Here is a 19,479-nt window from a genome sequence, read left to right as displayed (position 1 = left end):
AGAGGAAGCCAGGGGGTGACGGGTGCAACCCTGCAGGGCACTGATAAAGGGCTAGGCCTGCCCCCGCCCCCTGGGGCCACTGCGGTCAGACCAGCAGGCAAGCAAGCAAGGCAGCCATCTCCCTCTGGGACCCATGGCCCTCCCCTGGTTCCACCTCTCCCCACCCCGCCCTACTCGGGAAGCTGGTTGCATAACCCAGTGGGGTGTTTGGCAACATTGCTTGTGGCTTGACCTAATGCTGGTGGTGGTGTGCACATGCACTTGGGGGGGGGGGGACGGACTGATCAGGGGTGACAAAGTCAGCCTTTTGGGGATAGGTGAGCAGCATGGATGGAGAATGGTGTAACAGTAAAGATACGTTGCCATGCTTTTCTCCATATTCTATCTGCTACCTTTGCTGAAGTGGGAGAATCTTGGGATGGGAAAATGTTAGGTATCCTGCCTTGCCAAGCCACAGGCACTATCCAACCCATCCGGGCTCCTAATCCCCCGCTAATCATAAAACAGACAAAGGAGACTGAAGAGAAAAGGTTGTTGCCTCTGGACATCAGGAATCTGAGAGGAAGAGGCTGAAGGAACCATTCCCACCCCTGAGGGCTGTCAAGGGGGTTCTGGGGGTAGGACACAGTGTGGGAATGTCAGTCATGGCCTCTTCCTACAGGAGGAGGGCAGGAGAGAGGTGGGAAAGACACTTCTGCCTGGCCAAGTTGCCTCAGTGAAGGCTGTCTGTTCACTTAGTTCACCCTACGTGATCATGTCTGTCCCCCAGAAGTATGCAGGAAACTGCCTCAGACACTTCTATGAATGCCTGTTGCTTACAAGATGAAATACAACCTCCCTAGCTTGACTTTCAAGACACTTTACAATCTAGCCCCTAACTTCCCAGGCTTATCTTCTACTACTTCCTACCCCCACACCCCACCCTAGTAGACCCAAAGTACTACCCTATGTTTTATGCCTCTGTGCCTTCATACCTTTGCTTGGAATACCCTTCTCCCTCTCTCTGCTGGGTGAACCCCTAGTCGTTCTCCACAACCCAGCTCAATTGTCACCTCCTCTTTGAAGCCTTTCCTGAATTTCATCAAGCAGAAATTCAATTCCATAGCACTTTATATAGACCGTTATTAGTGTAATTCCCCAACTACTCTGGGAGTGAGGATGCAGACTATGTCTTATTCATCTTTGTGTTCCTGGAGTATAAAACACAGTGGACACTCAATAAGTATTCGTTGATGGATTAATGAATGATGAGGTTTGTGTTATCCACAGCTGTATCTGCAATGCCACAGCAGTGTCCTGAGCTGGTAGTTTTCATTCAGTAAATGTTTGTTCACTAGCTGTAACCTGATATCATTATTTAATCAGCCACAAGTGTGACTATCACCGCCCCTCATCCCCTCTGAGGCGCCCAAATAAGTATGCCACTGAGAGAGTTATATCTGAATGCCCAGATGCCAGGTATGTGACCCAGATTCATGCCCAGGCCATCAAAAGATTCTGGACCCACAAGTAACATGCCGTGAAGGCATGGGTTCCCTCCTGTCCTACATAGATCATGCATACAGAATCACGATCTCCTGGGACAGAGCTGGAATCCAAAGCATTTAACCATGGCTTTGGTGTGGGGGTTGATCAATGCCCCCCCCCATACACACAAGCTGCAAGGAAGCCGTATCAAACTGCCTCTTGAGTTGCTCGGTTGTGTTGCTGGTTGTGGAAGGTCCCAAGGGAGAACTGGGGTGCTGATATAGGGGTGTCAGGGTGGGGAATGCTTGAAGGAAGACTCCCAGCAGCTATTCTTTATCAACTGGCACAGAATATGTTCCATATCTTAACAGTGAACATGATCCTATCAGAGAATGTGGGCTGGGTGCCAGCTCTGCCTCGGGGTGACATCCATCTGCCTCCCTGTCTTTAATTGTTTCCAATAGAAGTTGAGCTATTATAAGAAAAAAAAAAATAGAGGAAAAGTCTAAGCTGCAGCTGTAAGGACTGAAGCTAGACATGAGAAGGACTTTCCTTACAGCTGAGAGTCAGTACAAGGAAGCTAGGAGGAGCGGGGCGGCTGGGGGGCGCAGTCGTTAAGCGTCTGCCTTCGGCTCAGGGTGTGATCCCGGCGTTATGGGATCGAGCCCCACATCAGGCTCCTCCGCTATGAGCCTGCTTCTTCCTCTCCCACTCCCCCTGCTTGTGTTCCCTCTCTCGCTGGCTGTCTCTATCTCTGTCAAATAAACAAATAAAATCTTAAAAAAAAAAAAAAAAAGGAAGCTAGGAGGAAGCAAGACTCCTCTAGTCCCTGGGGAGAGGTCTGTTGGGCCTGGGTCTTGGGTTGTGTGTTGGAGACCAAAGGATGATGGAGTGACTTCTGGGGGTACTTACTGGCCTGAGAAAGAGCTGCCATGGGTGCTGGGGGATGGACCTGATATTCTACCCACATGAGCTGGCCTGTCCAGAGTATGTGGCTGCCATGTGTTCGGGGTGCCCTGCCTGGAAGAAAGGAGGACAAAGGGCACCCAGGGCCCCCTTTAAGAGAGGTGAATAATGTCCCCGCTGGGCGCCCCTGTGCACACCTAACTCCCCTCACACACTGACAGCAAACCTGGCCAAGAAAGAGGCCTTTGTCCTAGGACATCTGAGGCTGCTGGGGGAGGGGAGAAGGCTACAGGTGAAAGGACCCATCAAAGCAGCAATTGCCCCTCCTCCCCAAAACATTTCTCCTACCTCTCTCCCAGAACCCAGGCTTTCCTTAAATAAAAGCAATGCCCTAAATGCCCACCTGACTAAACAATTGGGACACTAGATATTTGGTCCTTTTCTTCAGCTACCATCCACCTTGCTATGACTCAGTTTCCCTGTCGCTAAGAGAGTCAAGGGGGCAGAAGGAAGGAGGTTAGACCTGTATAAAGTTTAGAGGTCACCTTGGAGTGGGCCACCAGGTTGGAATTCATATGAATAGGAGAAACGCAGGCCTGGCCGGACTCCTGGGCTTAAAAGGAGGGCTGGGAGGCGCTGGAAGCCATGTGTGCCCCCGCTGGCCGGGAGCAAGGTGGGGGCGGGGTGTGGGCAGAAACCACACCGGGCTCAAGTTTCCTCTCTTGGCCAGAAGGGGCAGGAGGAGAGGAGGGCCACGGGGAAAGGGGAGGGTTGGAGGAAGGACGGAGAACTCAGGCCGAGGTCTTCTGAGAGGAGGCTGGTGCGCCCCCCGGCGCTCCCTGTGCTCCGGCGAGCCACCACATTCAGCGCCAGTAATGGCCCGGGGGCGGGGCGCAGCCCTCCCCCGTCTTCAGAGGTAGCAGGGATCCTCACCCAGGAGGTGTCAGCGCAGGCCCAGCCTCCCCAGAGACAGCACCGGGAGCCACATCTCTCTCCTCGCCCAGCTCGGACCCCGCCACAGGTGCCTGAGGGGCGGGGTGGGAGGGCGATTCCAGTGGGATCCAGGCGCCAAGCTGGGAGGTGGAGCGGGCAGAGGGAGAAAATCACCACGTTTCTGCACGTCCCCGGGGGATCTCCGGCCTCCCCAGGCTGCCTGGTTTAGGGATTTGACATCTCGGGGAGTTCATCTGGGAGAAGACCTAGATGGCTTCTTGAGCACTCTGAGATTCTTGGGGTGAGACGCTGTAGATGGGGACCAGACAGTGGTCCTCTGAGGCATCTTTGAAGGGCCGGGGGTGACCCTGAGTAACCCTTCAGCAGGGGGCTTCCCCAGGGGGGAGCCAATAGATTCTTAGGTGTATGGTACCACCCTTTCCCCTACTCCATTCCATCATGCTGCCCTGTCTGGCCAGCTGGAAAGATTTGGGGGAAGGTGAGGAATTGGAGACCCTGGATGCCTGGATGGGTGAGAAGCATGGCAGAAGGATGGGGTGGTGGGCGTGGGGCTGTTGGAGTCTTGCCTCCTTTGCCCCTTCTCTTCTCCAGGCCTGGGTGGTTGAGCTCAGCTAGAACTGGCAGGGAGAGGGAAGGCATCCTACTCCAGGGCAGTTCCTTTGGACTGGAAATCTTAGCATATTGGGAAGTAGGAGGCTGGGTAGCAGAGGAAGAGAAGAAGGGTGCTAACAGATCTGCTGGGGCTGGAATTCTCTAGTCATTGGCCCCCAAATGACTGGCGTTTCATTTCTAGGGACCAAACGAGGATAATAGAAACTTATTCCTTTCTCCCTTGTTCCCATACACCTGTTTGAGTAATGTATGCCCTCAGGGGACTAAATCTCACTCTGATCCACTCTCTCTCTCTTCCCCTTTCCTCCGTTCTGTTTCTCTATTTCACTTCTATGTGTCTCTCCCTCTTTTAGGATTGTTCCTAATATTTCTAAATAGCTTGCTCACCTGCCACTCCACACCCCAGGTTTCACTGATCCCTCCCCACCCTTCCACTGCTTCTCTTGACCCCTGGAGAGGTGGAGTGGCCTAATACACCTCAGAACAGGATCCCAGAGGCAAGCACCCTCTCTTTCTCCCCGTCAAGACATCCCTCCACAAATGGTCCTCATCTTGAATCCTTAAATATAAAGCTCTATATCATTCTGTGAGTACTCAGAGACTGTGGTAAGAGCTTTCTGGGTAGGACCATCAGGGTCAGAGGAAGGAGGAAGGATAATAGTCCCCGGAGATGGCTCCAGTCCTACCTGACACATGTTGGTAGGGAGGAAGATGGCTGTGTGACCTCAAAGTGCAGGTTAAAATGGAATGTGGGAACTGTCTATTGTAAAGCAAAAGGGACACAGGGAGGCCCACTCTACTTTCCCAGGATTTGTTGTTTCTGCATCCTCTGTGATGTTCTGTTTGAGCCAATTCTGACTACACCCTCCTCCCTGCTCTGTACCACTAGCGGTCAGCCCCAGGACCCCGGGCCCATCCTTAGAAAGGTAGGCTCCTAAGACCCAGAGGGACCTATGCCTGGTGTGGAGACCACGAACAACCACTGAGTGTCTAGGGAAAAACACACCACTCCCCTTTGGCCCGAGGCAAACTTGCCACAGCACCAGAGAGGTGGTTGGAGCTGATCCGGAGATTCTCATCCGCTCTCTGTTGTCAGACCTCCCGCCTCTTGCAGGGACCCTTTGGATTCTCATTTCCCTGTCACAAAGGTGCACGAGAAGGGGCTGACATCTAGTCTCAGAGACCAGGGCAGCCTAGAACCCAGCCTTGCCTGGCTCTGAAGCTAGGAGAAGTCTGGACATCATTTGCCAGCTCTTTTCTGGCTTTGTGTTCTTCCTGTAAATACATATGGTTGGGCTAGTTTAGCATTTTTCAAGGCGGCGTGGGCCTCTGGCATCAGAAACACTAGGGCGCTTATTAAAATGCTGCTTGCGGGTACCTGCACCTATGAGTTCGACTCAGTAGGGCTGGGCCGGCTCACAGGAGCCTGTGATTTTACGGGTCAAACAGTGGATGCGGTGCCCAGTCAGGCTTGTGACTGCCTGAGCTCGATGCCGTGCACTGCGTCTTGCAGCAGGGAGCTTCTCTGGTCCTGTCTCCGTTTAATGGAGGAGACTGAATGGGGAAGTCACGCATTTGGAAGGCTGGAGAACCTGGTCTCCTGCCTCCTAGGGCAGGATCTTTATACTGCACCTGAGAGTCAGATCCAGGAAGATACAAGGAGGGATGAAGTTTGGGGGGGGGGGTGCAGTGCAGTGTGAGGGACTATGAGGCAAGAGTCATTGTCCCTGCCCCCTAAACCCCTTCTCCATTCACTTTGCCTTTGGGCAATTTCCTCCAGAACCTGGGTGGGGGAGGGTGGGGTTCCGGTGTTGAAATGGCATCCTGGACAGACATAAACACCCCACCCACTTTGCCCACTGGCCAAGCGCCTGTGCCCACACCAGCTCTCAGCTCTGGGGATGGCAATGTAACAAAGGGGCGGGGGCAAGGGCTAGGGGAGATCCTCCTTCAAAAGAATAATTTGCAGTTCTTACTAATTTGGGGTAAGTCAAAGAGTGGATTCATATTAGTTAGTTATGATAGGCCATCCTTGTGGTGATCTAAGGTCATGCAAGTTGAGGTCATCCAGCCCTATCCTCTGTCCTTTTATAAGTTTCTCCCACCCCCAGCCTGCTTGCCTTTACTGACATGGCAGGGGTGGGGTGCCATGTCTGGCCCTAAGATATTGGGAGGCCCCTGTGAAATCTACTTGGCGTTTCTTGTCAAAGGCTGGGAGAACAGGTGCAGGGAGGTGGGTGTCAGGGAATAGGGAGGCAGGATGAGGAGAGGGGCAGATGGAGAGGAGAAGATGAAGGCAGGGGTGAGGGTTTGCTGAGAACGGTAAGCTGCCCAAGCAGAAAGGGACCTCTGAGTTCCACTTATCCAACTCCCTGGTTTTTATAAATGAGGAAACAGAAGCTCAGAGCAGTGCGAAGGCTTGCCCAACCTCACTCTGCTGCTTTGTGGCTGACTGGCAGCTAGAACCCAGATCAAAAAAAGGTGGGGGGGTGCTGAAGGGGACCGTGTTTTTAAGTCTCTAAAGAGATATTCCCCCAGAAGAAGAGAAAAGAGACAGATACCACAGAAAGAATTGACTGAGCCAAACCACCAGTAGAGGCTTAGAGCGCGGAGACGCAGGAGTGGGATGGGAAGGTGTCTGCGAGGCCGGTACAGGCTAGCAGAGTCAGCCAGTATAGACCTGCCCCTGCTCTTTATCAGGTTGGGTCTAACTTTCTGAATGGACCTTATAGAATCTTTGTGCAAATCAATCTCAAACGAGTGCTTGTAAAACATCCGCACGGTTCTTGACAGTGCTTAATAAGTCTTTGCTACGATTGTTATATTACCTTAGGAAGCCTGGCAGCCTGGCTGTGTGGGGTGGGGTATGGCCGAGATGACCCTGCAGGGACATAGGACAGAGGTCCAGTGTCTCCAGAGACCATTCCTCCTCTGCTGCCTCCAGCTGATAAACCTCTTATCAGACCCAAGCAGGGGAGCCCAGAGTCAGGATAGGAGTAGAAGGCAGGGCTGCTATCAGCCACCAGGCCTGGGCCGTATCTCAGAGAAGGGGAGGGGCTGTGTGCTTGGCTCTTCCCACAACATGCTCCTTGGGGATCCCCAAGCACCCATTCTCATCTTGGGAAGATGAGACAGAGGAGGAAAACTGAGGACAGAAGAGGAAAGCAGGAGTGATCCCTGATGTCCCAGAAAATGGGGAACCGCCCCCCCAGAAGATGTTACTTCTGTCCTGGCCAGTGATACAGTTTTGGGGAGTAAGAAGAAGGGGAAAGGGAAGGCATCTTGTCTGAAAAAGAAGGTAAAGACATACTGTGCTCCCAAAGGGCCTGACTACAGCCATAGCAGGTGAGGAGGAGGTCACGCCGTGGAGCAAGTCTTTGTAGCTTAAGGGGTTGGTTGATGAGGACGACGTAACTGGGGGGTGAGGCATCTCCTTCTCTCAGGTGAGGCTGCAGGGAGCTCTCCATGGAGGCAGGACAAAGTGGCTGGCCCCTAGCAGGAGAGACCTTAACCTGTAGCTCCTTTTTCTTTCTTTCCTTCTTCCTTCCTTCCTTCCTTCCTTCCTTCCTTCCTTTTTCTTTCTTTCTTTCTTTCTTTCTTTCTTTCTTTCTTTCTTTCTTTCTTTCTTTCTCTTTCTCTCTTTCGTTCTTTCTTTCCCTTTCTTTCTTAAACCTGTTTCTCCTTTGACACAGGTTGCTGGGGCCTTTTGGGCTTTGGGGACCCTGGACCAGGCCCTGGCCCAGTAGGATGCCCCCGTGTCCTCCCCAGCAGAGCAGGAACAGGGTGACACAGTTACCCACTCCAGAGCTGGGCGAGATGGAGCTGACTTGGCAAGAGATCATGTCCATCACTGAGCTGCAGGTGAGCAGGGTTGGGGGAACATGGGGGAGGAAAAAACAGAAAAGCAGGGAGTATGGCTGGGACGGAGGCAGGGGGCTGGAGCAAGCAGGGAATGTTCCAGGCACTGGAAAAGGAAAGACTGGAGTAGGAGGGAGAGCTGGATGGAAGACCAGAATATTAAGGGAGTAGGGAGGAAGGAGAGGGGAGGGAGAGGAGTGGTAGGGAAGAAAGGATCTGATTGGGGGTGTAAGCTCTCTTGGCAGCCACTCTGCTCACATCTCTCTAACCCACCTCCTGCCCCGCCTTCCTTTTCTCACTTTCTTCCCTTCTGAACTCCCTCTCCTCCAGTCGTGCCCATCTTCTTCCCTTGTTTCCTCCCCCTGCCTTCAGATGCTGGGCCCCTTTCCCTCAGGTAGCAGAGCAGTAGTTCAGGGGCCTAGAGAAGGGGGGGGGGTCAGACTATGACAGGGTCCTTGCCTCCTGTTAGTTGGACAAAGGGGTGTCTGTTGGCCTAACAATGATGCCTTTGTCCCCATCTGGGCTGGAGCACGGTGGCTCCTCCATGTGGGTTGGGGGCCCTGTTTCCAGCATGTTCTCTCTCTCTCTCCTCCTCTCTGCACCTGGGCAGGGACAGAGGGACTGAAGAGGAGAGGGTAGAGCATGTGCCGGCTCCCCAAGATGCCTCAGCCCCCAAACCTGGCTCTGTGCCCCCCTTCTCTCCCTTGCCACAATGCCTGGGCCCTCGGGATCTGCCCTAAGCCCGCCTCCTGCTCAGCAGCTCCCTCTGCTGGGCTCCCAGGGCATGGCCAGGATCTGAACTTGACCTTTTGACCCTAGATAACCACAGCAGGAAAGGGTTGGGGGGGGGGTCATCATAGATAACAAGTTCTTGTCTTCCTGAAGGAAATACAGGAAGACGTGCCATTTCAACGCAGTAAGAACTTCCCCTGAAGAGGAAGAGATTCCATATTGTTGCATTGTTAGATGTAGTCCTTTCCGAAGTCTGACTTCAGTGACTTCCATTCCTGTTTAAACTGGTTTCTGCTTGAAAGAGCTGCACTGCAACCTTAGAAGAAGCTTGGAATGATTTTTAGCATTTTCCTGTTCCCCTGTTATCTCACTGTGTCTTTCAGAAGGACCCAGCTTGGTCCTGAGAGAGAGCTGGTTTCTCTTCCTCAGCCTGTCTCCAAAACCTCTTTTGTGTCTTTTCTTACAGGGCCTAAATGCTCCGAGTGAGCCATCCTTTGAGCCCCCAGCCCCAGCCCCCTACCCTGCGCCCCCGCCGCCCCCAACTTACTGCCCTTGCTCAATCCACCCAGATGGTGGCTTCCCCCTTCCTCCACCACCTTATGAGCTCCCAGCACCCACATCTCATGTCCCAGACCCTTCATACTCCTATGGCAACATGGCCATTCCAGTCTCCAAGCCACTGACCCTCTCGGGCCTGCTCAGTGAGCCCCTCCCAGATCCCTTGGCTCTCCTGGACATTGGGCTGCCAGCGGGGCCCCCCAAGCCCCAAGAAGACCCAGAATCCGACTCAGGATTATCCCTCAACTATAGTGACGCTGAATCTCTTGAGCTGGAGGGGACAGAGGCTGGTCGGCGGCGCAGCGAGTATGTAGAGATGTATCCAGTGGAGTACCCCTACTCACTTATGCCCAACTCCTTGGCCCACCCCAGCTATGCCTTGCCACCTGCGGAGACCCCCTTAGCCTTAGAACCCTCCTCAGGCCCTGTGCGGGCCAAGTCCACTGCACGGGGGGAGGCGGGGAGTCGGGATGAGCGTCGGGCCCTGGCCATGAAGATTCCCTTCCCAACGGACAAGATTGTCAACTTGCCGGTAGATGACTTTAATGAGCTGTTGGCGCGGTACCCACTGACGGAGAGCCAGCTGGCGTTAGTCCGGGACATCCGACGGCGGGGCAAGAACAAGGTGGCCGCCCAGAACTGTCGCAAGAGAAAGTTGGAGACCATTGTGCAGTTGGAGCGGGAACTGGAGCGGCTGGGCAGCGAGCGGGAACGGCTTCTCCGGGCCAGAGGGGAGGCCGACCGGACCCTGGAGGTCATGCGCCAACAGCTGACGGAGCTGTACTGTGACATTTTCCAGCACCTGCGGGATGAAGCAGGCAACAGCTACTCCCCTGAAGAGTATGCTCTGCAGCAGGCTGCTGACGGGGCCATCTTCCTGGTGCCCCGGGGAGCCAAGATGGAGGCCACAGGCTAAGCTGGCCCAGAGGGGTGGCACTGGTGATGGAGATCTCCTTTATTCCCTTCTGATAAAGGTATTCCCCAGAAGGAGCTGGGTTCTCTAGACGGGAAGGGGACGATGGGAAGCCTGGCATTGGGCTGGTCCACGGTGTATTCAGTAGGGCTTGCCTTGAGACGCGTGTGCGAGGGGAGGGTTGGGATCTCTCTTCCGTGATTCAGCTTCCTACATCTCCAGCCTCCACCTCTTGTTTGAACTTTGGTATATAAAGCGCTCTACACAAACGGCCTTCCACGGTGTCTTCCTTCTCAAGAGAGGGCGATGGAGCTGAGTACTCAGAGTTCAGCGCCTGTTCGTGGTGGCGAGGGAGTCCTGCCAAGTTCATTGCTTTCCCCGACAGCTCTGTATGAGAGAGGTACGCAAGAAATTGGGCTTAAGCAGTGTGATGTACCACCTTCGTCTCCTTTTTCAGAGCCAGAGGTCATGGATGATCTGAGGAATCCCACCCTCCCTGGGGGCCTACTGTTTATAGAGCGGGGATTGCTGCCAACGCTGGCTGTACCCTCTGTGCAAGGCCCCAGAGGTTCAGACCTCTCCTTTCTCAATCTTTGGAGCACAGAAAGGTCTAGAATGCCCACAGGCCTTTTTTCTTTTCTCTGCCTCCTGCCTACCTCTCTAGGATTTCCTCATCCTGATGTGCCAGAGCTCTCTCAGAGACCGAGATGCTCTTGATTGGAATGAAAGAATTTGATTGGACACCGTAGTTTCAAGGGAGTTCATACCCAAGTTTGGGCAAAACCTGCTCCCTGGTGGAGTAGGTTATGCCTTTTGGTGAACTTCTGTTTCCACGGTTGTGTGAGACACACTATCCAATCCCCGTTTTGGGGCCTCCCTTTTCTAGATCCTCAAAGATCTAGGGTCTCTTATTTTTTTCTTGAAGCAGAATGCGATTAAGTTCTAGAATCCTTTATCATATCAAAGTTCAATCAAACTTCTCTGACACTACACCTTTATCTCCCTGGATGGAGTTGGGTGGTTCCTGATCTTTCCAGTCACTGAATTACACGAATTACCTCTTTGGGGTATTTTACTTCTATTCAACTTTACTAGCTGCATTCCAACAAGGAAAACTTATTTCCACTTTGGAGTTCTGATAGACACTCAGTTGTGAGACATGGAAGAGCAGACAATGATCAAAGGATGTGTCGAATCTTTATGCTTACAGATTCTCAGAAACGTGGTCTCTAAGCTAGGTTAGGGAATGAAAGCAATTTAAAGCTTCTGATTCCTAATAGATCTGGAAACAGTTCGTCAACTTTCTCAAAACTGAAAATACAGGATCAAGTTGTAAAGGGAGTGCCTGGGATTAGCCGTTCAGAAAGTATTATTAGTTCACTTGAGGGACATCAGGCAGTGAAGGTTTTTTTTCACTTCTAAGTAAGCTCCCAGAAGTGGTAATTCAGAGGCAAATTTAGACCTTCATTTATCCAACACTTACTGAGCACTTAGGTTCTAGTACTGTTCTAGGCCCTGGAAATAAAAATGGGGAGAAATGCCCCGCCCCCACTAAAGATATATTGTAGCGGGTAACCTAACTTGGTACGTAGCTAACTAAAGCAAAAGGTGGATAGCTTTGGAATGTGACCTGGGTTCTGGTTCCAGAGGTTGCAAAAACTTGAAACAGGTCATCACCTGAACATTTTGAACTTACTAGCAACCTTGTGTTTGTAAAGCATGTAGCAAAGTACACAGAATGTGACAGCAGAACCTCATTTCCTTCAATAGGAATGTTTTGCACACTTGGTGGCCCTAGTTGACCCGTCCTTCTAAACTATGACTGGGAGAGAAACCTGTTCTGGTAACTTGAAACCAAAAGTTAGATTCTTAAATCAGAACTGTTAACAACGAAGACTGCCTATACATTTACACCTCTCTACTCTTTTACTAGGTTGAAAATTGAGTTCTTTAAGATGGGAAAGTTCAAGCATTGCTAAGGGGTTAAATTATTGGTCCCAAATTTTTGGGTTACTTTCAAAAAATTTGAAGATCTTCCCCTCCATTTTCATCTTAACCTGGTTCCAGATTTTTTGGAAGCTGGAGATAGCTGGCCAATAAATACTTGAGGAGCAATTGTAAACAGCTTAATTCTGCGTGGGCCAAGATTTACTCCTGCAGCAAGTGACAGTTTGATTTCACTAAACCATGATGCTGGGATAAACTTTTATATATTAATACATGATATTAGAACCACTTTATTTCTTAGCTTGGGGAGGGGTGGGAGAACCATTCCCAACCACATAATTGTTCCTCCCTAATCTCAATTTCAATTTGTGATTTTAAGATGTTTACGTTGTCCCACCTTTCTTAACATACCTAATGTAAAGCCTTACTTGTTCCTTTAGAAGGATCCAAGGAAGCACGAGTAAAGAATGAAAGGGAAAGACTTTCAACTCTGCTAAATTCTGATTTACTGTATCATGAAGGGGAAAGAAAAAAAACAAAACAAAACAGAACCAAGTTAAAATAGCATTTTATTAAAAAAAAGTCCATTCATAGAACTGAATGATTAATTCAAGCTGCAGAGCAGCTAACAACTGCATGGCAGTGAAAATGAGGTGCAGTGGCTCAGATAAAGGTTGTCCTCATTAAGGATGTTGCTGCAAGAAAGAAAGAAAAAAGTTACAGTGTTTACATAACCACTTGAAAGATTCTAAATTACACTCATTCTGTTTACTGGGAACCCAGTTGCTTCAGACATTCTGCTGGCTAGGACAGACTAGGAGATCTCATTTTTTTGCTTCCCAGGCACAGCTTGTCATTCTCTACTTTGGCAATACCAAGCACTCTTGCTGAGCATTAAGTTCATAAAAAGCTTACCTTTTAGCCATAAATTTGGACAGATGAGTTTCTGATTTTTTTGTGTTTTTTTTTTGTGTTTTTTTTTGTTTGTTTTTTTAAAGAGAGTTGATTAGCCTGGAGTAGCAGACTCCTCCCTAGAAAAGTAAACAACCTTTAGAACTAGCTTTTCTGAGACCAAGTCCCAGCTCAGGGTAAATCCCCCACCCCCCAAAATTAATGGTCCACCCTCCCTCCCACCATGTTTTGGGGAAGATTCTAATGCATTACTTTGAGCCATTGTTTTAAAGAAATGGTTTAAAGGAAGGTTGGACATAATCAAAATTAAAGGGCAAAAATATATTGTCACAGTGGAATTAGTGTTCACTTCCTTCATTTGGGAGCCAAGTTTAGGGTGTCAATTTAAAGCAATTGATCTCCAGAAAAATCAAGTTCAGCTTAACTGGACTAATTTTGGCTCAATATATTAAGGAAAATGTAACAGAAAACTGGAATTTAGGTAACACTATACGGATGTAAGTAAAATCTGTTCTTACCTACCAGCATAGCAATAAAACCTTTCCTCCTGGTTCTGACTGCTAGTCCTAAGAGTCAGGTGTGCCTTACTCTTGTCTGCCTCCTTTCTTGCGATGGTCACTGAAAACTTCACTCCCTCCTAGCTTTCATGGAGCGTGCCGTGGCCTGCCCCTGGCTTATCTGTACTCCACATACCACAAGTGTCTACTCTCAGCTGTAGAGTCTGAGCTCGGAGCCATTCGCGCTATACTTGCTAGCAGTTCCTAGTAGCTGAACATCTCTCCTGGATCTTTAAAGGCATTGTCACGAATCCTGAGGTATCTGCAAACTCCCTCAATAGTTAAGGTTTCACCTGCCATTGCAAACTCAGCCAATATCAAACTCATGGAACTATCACCCATGCTTTCCCACCCACCTCCCCATCCACTCCCCACCCACCCTCCTCCCCAAACTTCCAAGTAACACACCCACGGGATGGAATACACAGTCCTAGTGATAAAACAATTCTCTATGCTACCAGGTACAATGGCACTGAAATTGAGGGTACCAAAGGGAGGGCTCAAAAGAACCTATGTAACAAATAACAATGATTGGATATTAAGTAACTGTAAAAAGCTTTAGAAATCATTTTCTATACAATTAACATTTTAGGATGGTTGTGTGATATACCATATTTAAAGGAAAACTGCAGTTAACATGAATACAATAAGGTTCCTCACCATCTCCGTAATTTTAATGTCCAAACAGATTCAATAGTATGGTTAATCTATAAACCTCTATTAGGGACCCACCCACCAGGACAAAGTAAAACTGCTGTTTTCCTTTAATGTAAGCCTGTTTTTGTATTAAAAATAAGATATTCTTACTGGTGCTGGTCAGTTTAAAAAGGTCTCCCAAACACTTCTAATCTGTGGACTTATGGGGTGGCATTAGCCAGCAGCTGGTCTCTATTCTCTGGCAGAGTTTTGAACTTGAATCGTGATAGAAGCATTCAACATTATGAGGGGTAAGTGGGTAGGGAAGTCCAAAGCTCTGCCAGTCCCAAATCCATACAGTTGTCATTCCATTCAAGAGAATATTAAATCGTTTATTGATTACACATGATAATGGATGATACACAAGCTTTAATCCCATCTATAATTTTATCTGATACCATAATTCAATTTAGATATATTGCATAGGATGTGCCAACAATCATATTAATAACCAAATAAACTCCAGGACTTTGCTTGGGTGACCCTTTTAATGGTGAACTCCAAGGTCACAACACATTAACTGTCAGTTCAACTACACCAAGGTTTGTGGAGACAATGGTTTCTGTGCCCAAGCAGGTTGCAAATAAATTTCGAATGGAACCTGGCATCACCCTGAAGGAATTCTAACTTCACACTGTTGGGGTAGTATACCAAGATGGCTTCAGAGTAGACTAACTTTACACAGCACATTTAAAAAAAGACACATTTATTCAGCGTCATGATCAGACTATTACATTTAGCAATCAACAGCATGGATGCAAAAAAAAAATCTACATTAAAACCCTTTGTTGGAATGCTTTACACTTTCCACAGAACAGAAACTAAAATAACCTGTTATACAATTAGTCACAAATACAGTCCTCGAGTTTTTTGCCCATACACATGAGTATTGTCTAAAACATGTCTTCTTTGTAGCAGCTAGGCCCTGCCACCACTGTGCTTGGCTGAGTTCACAAATCTGTTGTAACCTGTAGCTTCCCTGTCACTTCTCTGGCTCTCCTCTCCTGCTAAGCTTTGTTTCCTGTTGAACAATATGGAATAAAGTTGTTAATCTAAACATATTAAGACTCAAGGCTACAATCCAATAGCAAGTTTTGTTTCCCACAAATTTTGCTGATCTAAATATTAACTTAATATCCAAAATTTTACTGCAATTATAATGTTAACTATGTTGCACTGCTCAGCTACATTAGGGTTACTGGGTTTATTATCATTTACAAAAATTAACTTAAAACATAAAAAGGTGTTTACTTACCTGGCAGTAATTAAAACCTTCTGCCACTGCCATAGCTACTGCTGCTGCTAGAACCACCATAGCCACCTAAGAACAGAATTTGTCCCTTTTAAACTTTGGAAGTTCCAATAACAGTTTTTAAGTTGGGGGCAATAAAAGTTCAGATTTTTAAGCGTTTGATCTCACATGACTTTCCCCATTTGATTGCAAATTACCTCCCATTTAAATTTCCTAAAAGCTTTAAATTGTCAGCATTTCACTGTCTATACAAACATTACCTAAAAATTAACACATTTCTTATTGGAACTAGCTATAGATACCCAGCACTCCAACAGTGCATATATACAATACCTTGGTTTCGTGGTTTGGCAAAGTATTGGCCGCCACCACCATAGGGGCCAGAGCTTCTGCCTCCAAAATTTCCTCCTTTCATGGGTCCAAAATTTGAGGATTGATTGTTGTAGTTGCCAAAATCATTATAGCTTCCGCCACCTCCAAAGTTGCTTCCTAGGAATGGAAAGAGGGCCTTTATCTGTTACTTGAAAATGGAGATGGTAGTTGAGTTCTATTTAGTGCTCAAAGCAAAAGAAACCAAAAACCAAACAAAAAACTGCACGGTTTGCCTTCCTCCCACACACTGGTGGCTCCAAAGTTTGATTATCTCATCCTTTTCTGGGCAAGGCACTCAGTTGAATAATCCAGTACTTTAAAAGATTTACCCAACTCACCATGGCATTACAGCATATTGTCTAGCCTTGAAAGCCTCTACCCAACCAGGGCACTGCAAAAATATGCTGGATGTATCAACTAAGTGCCTAAGATCCCAAAGGAGTTAAGATACTAAATCCCGCTGGAAGCTAATCTAATTCTGATTAAAGACACCACTATCCACTTATCCATCTACCTTATTTGGGAGTGAGGCGGCCCCAGCTTAAAGCCAGGAGGAGGTAGCATTAGCAAGCCCATTAAAAAAGAATCCCATGCACTGTACCACATAATGCTTTTAAGAGCATCAAATCCCCTTACGGGCATAAACTCTAAAGGGCTAGTCTAGCTGTTGCACCAAGTACTTGGATCACTGGATACCTACCACTACCACCGCCATAGCCGCCTCCGCCTCCTCCGTTGTTATAGCTGTCATAGCTGCCACTCCCGCCATAGCCACTGCCCTGGTTTCCATAACCCTGTCCACCACTTCCATAGCCTCTGCTTCCTCCAGAGTAACCAGGGCCGCCTCCTCCATAACCACCTACAAGAATACAATTCTTCTCAATAAGACAAAAGTATTCAACAATCAAAACCTGTGCAAGTGTAATGCCTAAAGCCTGCTCACAGCATGCTGTTATCAGAGCTGATCTTGTCATGCACTAGTTTACTCTACTAACCTAGTCTAAAGACTGCAAAAAGAAACTTCACCTATGCACTCCTTAAAATAAACTTACCATCATTACCAAATCCGTTATAGCCATCCCCACTGCCACCATATCCACCACCACCACGACTGCCGCCAAAGCCACCTGGAAGAGAGTAGAACTTTAAACCACTTTTTGAAGTATATAGATTATACACAATTTACACCCTTCTAAATCTAAATTTTACGGAACAATTCCTGCATTACAAAAATTATTTTTTCACTCAAGATTTAACCTTTTGGTTAGTGAGAAGCCAGAACTACATTTGGAAAAATTTAACTTTGGAAATGTTGGCCAATAGCTGCATCTACCACGAGCTGCCAAGAGGGCAAGTCACCCGGGGATAATCAAACCATAACCTTACTATTAATTCTTAGTGGTAAACTACAACCACACATACCTCGCCCACTGAAGTTCCCTCCGCGACCGAAATTGTCATTCCCACCAAAACCACCTCCACGACCACCACCGAAGTTTCCAGAACCACTTCGACCTTAAAGATAAGTTTTAAACGTTAAATCACACAGATTGGAATTACTTAGTTATCTGTAAGGATTAATCAAATAAACCCACCTCTTTGGCTGGATGAAGCACTAGCCATCTCTTGCTTAGATAGGGCTTTCCTTACTTCACAGTTGTGGCCATTCACAGTATGGTATTTTTGAACTAAAAAATTAATAAGAGAACACGATATCAGGGTTTAGAATAGAACACGGACTTCAGAAACCTTAGCAAAGTGCATGCCCGATACTTACTGACAATCTTGTCTACAGAGTCGTGGTCATCAAATGTTACAAAAGCAAAACCTCTCTTTTTGCCACTGCCTCGGTCAGTCATGATCTCAATCACTTCAATTTTCCCATACTGTTCGAAATAATCTCTTAGATGGTGTTCTTCAGTGTCTTCTTTAATGCCACCAACAAAAATCTTTTTCACAGTTAAATGGGCACCAGGTCTTTGAGAATCCTAATATGAAAAAGCCCAATTAAGTTACTTAGATCAGCAAAAGTATCCCTAATGAAGATCACTAAAATGTGTTAAGACCCCCAAATGGGAAGTCCACTTAGTAGCACACTTCTAAATCAGCAGGAGGAAAAAAATATCACTCACTTCTCTTGAGACAGCCCTCTTTGGTTCCACAACTCTTCCATCCACCTTGTGTGGCCTTGCATTCATGGCTGCATCCACCTCCTCCACAGTGGCGTACGTGACAAACCCAAAGCCTCTGGAGCGCTTGGTGTTTGGATCTCTCATTACCTGAAATGTTAACTCATTTAATACAGAGGGAAACCCCAGAACCTCTTGACATTTCCTCCCCGAGTAGGGTAATAAAAGTCTTTCTTCGCATCACCCTTTACACAAAGCCCTCCAGTTTCCCACTACCGATCTAACGTAAAAACTAGGAGTTTCTAATCAGGAAAAGCCACACTTTTCCTTGCCAAATTATTGTGAACTATAATCCTGTTAACAATCTCTCTAAACACAGTAATTACAGCAAAACAATCCAAGTAAATGGACTACTTCTACTGGCCTTTTGTCTCTTCCCAGTCTTACCACACAGTCCGTAAGGGTTCCCCATTGCTCAAAATGGCTCCTCAGACTCTCATCGGTTGTTTCAAAGCTCAAACCTCCGATGAAGAGCTTCCGCAGCTGTTCAGGCTCTTTGGGAGACTAGGAGCAGGGGAAAAAACTCGTTACGTGGGGGCTATAGTGTCAAACACCTTTCAGTGAGGAAAAGCAAAACTAGACAGCAATATTACATAGCCCTTATTGTTCTTTTGGGTCACAGCGAGCCACGTGCTTCTCCTCGGTAGGGAGACGGTACGTTGGGGGCTGGGAAGCCACGAGCGCATGCGTCCCTCCTCTCTTTCCGACGCACGCGCAACAAAAGGACTGGGCTGGAAGGATACATAACCCGCAGAGAACTACAGCTGTTCTTTAAGAAACTCACCCCCTGATACAAGATAAAACAAAATCAATCGAATGTGCCTAAGTATTTTGGCAGGAGGGGCAAACCGGCGTGCTAACCAAGTGTTGCAGGACGGCGGCCTCATGGCGACGACGAGGACAAAATGGCGACCTGAACTTTGGGAGGGGTAGGCCCTGGCAGCAGCCGAAGAACTGCCGAATAAGCCGGCGCAAGCAACCAAACAGGCCGCATCCTACGGAACTCAGGAAGGAGCGAGGAAGAAAATTAGATTGGAGACAGCGAGTTACTCACCTCTGACTTAGACATGACGGCGGTGGGAGGGGAGACTTTAACGATGCTTACTCGGCGGCGTCCACGGGCAGAAAGGAGTAATCTAACGAACGTATCTGCCAGCCTACCTTCGGCCTCGCTTTTTTATCCCGCCTCCTCGCTTTAGGCATTGGTAGACTCCGCCCCTGAGTATCTCTGATTGGATATTTGCAATAGCTTCCCCCTGCTATTGGTCTGTAGTCCCGCATTGCTGTATAACGTCATCCGTTTGGGCGTTCTACGTAGTCTCCTCCCCTTAGGGGCCATTGGTTACCAAGTAATATTACCCTTAACTGGTGTGATTGGCTCGTCAACCAATCATTCATATTCGAATGTACCTAAAGTATTTAAATCAATTTTTAATCCTTCATGCCCCGAAATTACGTTCAACTCACTTGGCAAAGCAAGGTTAATACTATGTATTAGGAAAGAAGTTATCAGGTGACTTTTTTTTTTTTTTTTGCAACGACCGCCTGCTGGGC

The 19,479-nt window shown here is 48.1% G+C and overlaps 2 protein-coding genes across 11 annotated transcripts; one reads left to right on the top strand and one right to left on the bottom strand.

Moving 5' to 3' along the window:
* Positions 1 to 3,117: 3,117 nt before the first annotated feature.
* On the top strand, positions 3,118 to 10,269 carry NFE2 (nuclear factor, erythroid 2). Of its 6 annotated transcripts, none has more exons than XM_040642581.1 (4): positions 3,118 to 3,394; positions 4,293 to 4,436; positions 7,632 to 7,800; positions 8,996 to 10,269. In XM_040642581.1, exons 3-4 carry the CDS (start codon positions 7,687 to 7,689, stop codon positions 10,001 to 10,003), a joined length of 1,122 nt encoding a protein of 373 aa, XP_040498515.1. In that variant the 5' UTR covers positions 3,118 to 3,394; positions 4,293 to 4,436; positions 7,632 to 7,686; the 3' UTR covers positions 10,004 to 10,269. The 6 variants fall into 6 exon arrangements, with proteins under 6 accessions (XP_040498515.1, XP_040498514.1, XP_040498512.1 ...); XM_040642580.1 differs by having other exon boundaries at positions 4,293 to 4,525; XM_040642578.1 differs by lacking the exon at positions 4,293 to 4,436 and having other exon boundaries at positions 3,119 to 3,394.
* A 2,230-nt stretch (positions 10,270 to 12,499) lies between these two features.
* On the bottom strand, positions 12,500 to 19,119 carry HNRNPA1 (heterogeneous nuclear ribonucleoprotein A1). 5 transcript variants are annotated; one of them, XR_571890.2, is made up of 12 exons: positions 18,980 to 19,119; positions 18,313 to 18,429; positions 17,869 to 18,015; positions 17,514 to 17,724; positions 17,332 to 17,424; positions 17,159 to 17,251; positions 16,789 to 16,863; positions 16,437 to 16,595; positions 15,698 to 15,853; positions 15,368 to 15,433; positions 12,863 to 12,978; positions 12,500 to 12,642 (listed from the first exon to the last, which is right to left on the bottom strand). XR_571890.2 is itself a non-coding variant. In XM_008704683.2 (11 exons), the coding sequence occupies exons 1-10, from the start codon at positions 18,992 to 18,994 to the stop codon at positions 15,378 to 15,380; spliced, it is 1,122 nt and encodes a 373-aa protein (XP_008702905.1). In that variant the 5' UTR covers positions 18,995 to 19,119; the 3' UTR covers positions 12,500 to 12,642; positions 15,368 to 15,377. The 5 variants fall into 5 exon arrangements, 4 of the variants coding, with proteins under 4 accessions (XP_008702905.1, XP_040498511.1, XP_008702904.1 ...); XM_008704683.2 differs by lacking the exon at positions 12,863 to 12,978; XM_040642577.1 differs by lacking the exon at positions 12,500 to 12,642 and having other exon boundaries at positions 12,731 to 12,978.
* Between the last annotated feature and the right edge of the window lie 360 nt (positions 19,120 to 19,479).

The sequence above is a fragment of the Ursus maritimus genome, unplaced genomic scaffold (assembly GCF_017311325.1).
Source record: "Ursus maritimus isolate PB19 unplaced genomic scaffold, ASM1731132v1 scaffold_26, whole genome shotgun sequence".
Classification (NCBI taxonomy): domain Eukaryota; kingdom Metazoa; phylum Chordata; class Mammalia; order Carnivora; family Ursidae; genus Ursus; species Ursus maritimus.
This window is presented reverse-complemented; position numbering and strand designations above follow the sequence as displayed.

What these genes read in the sequence shown, in the direction of transcription:
- HNRNPA1 (XM_008704683.2), bottom strand. An exon ending in AGGGAACTTCAGTGGGCGAG is followed by an intron (nt 16,864 to 17,158) that starts GTATGTGTGGTT and finishes ACTCTCTTCCAG; the next exon opens with GTGGCTTTGGCGGCAGTCGT. An exon ending in TAACGGATTTGGTAATGATG is followed by an intron (nt 16,596 to 16,788) that starts GTAAGTTTATTT and finishes GTATTCTTGTAG; the next exon opens with GTGGTTATGGAGGAGGCGGC.
- NFE2 (XM_040642581.1), top strand. Translation starts at nt 7,687, where the DNA reads ATGCCCCCGTGTCCTCCCCAGCAGAGCAGGAACAGGGTGACACAGTTA. An exon ending in TGTCCATCACTGAGCTGCAG is followed by an intron (nt 7,801 to 8,995) that starts GTGAGCAGGGTT and finishes CTTTTCTTACAG; the next exon opens with GGCCTAAATGCTCCGAGTGA.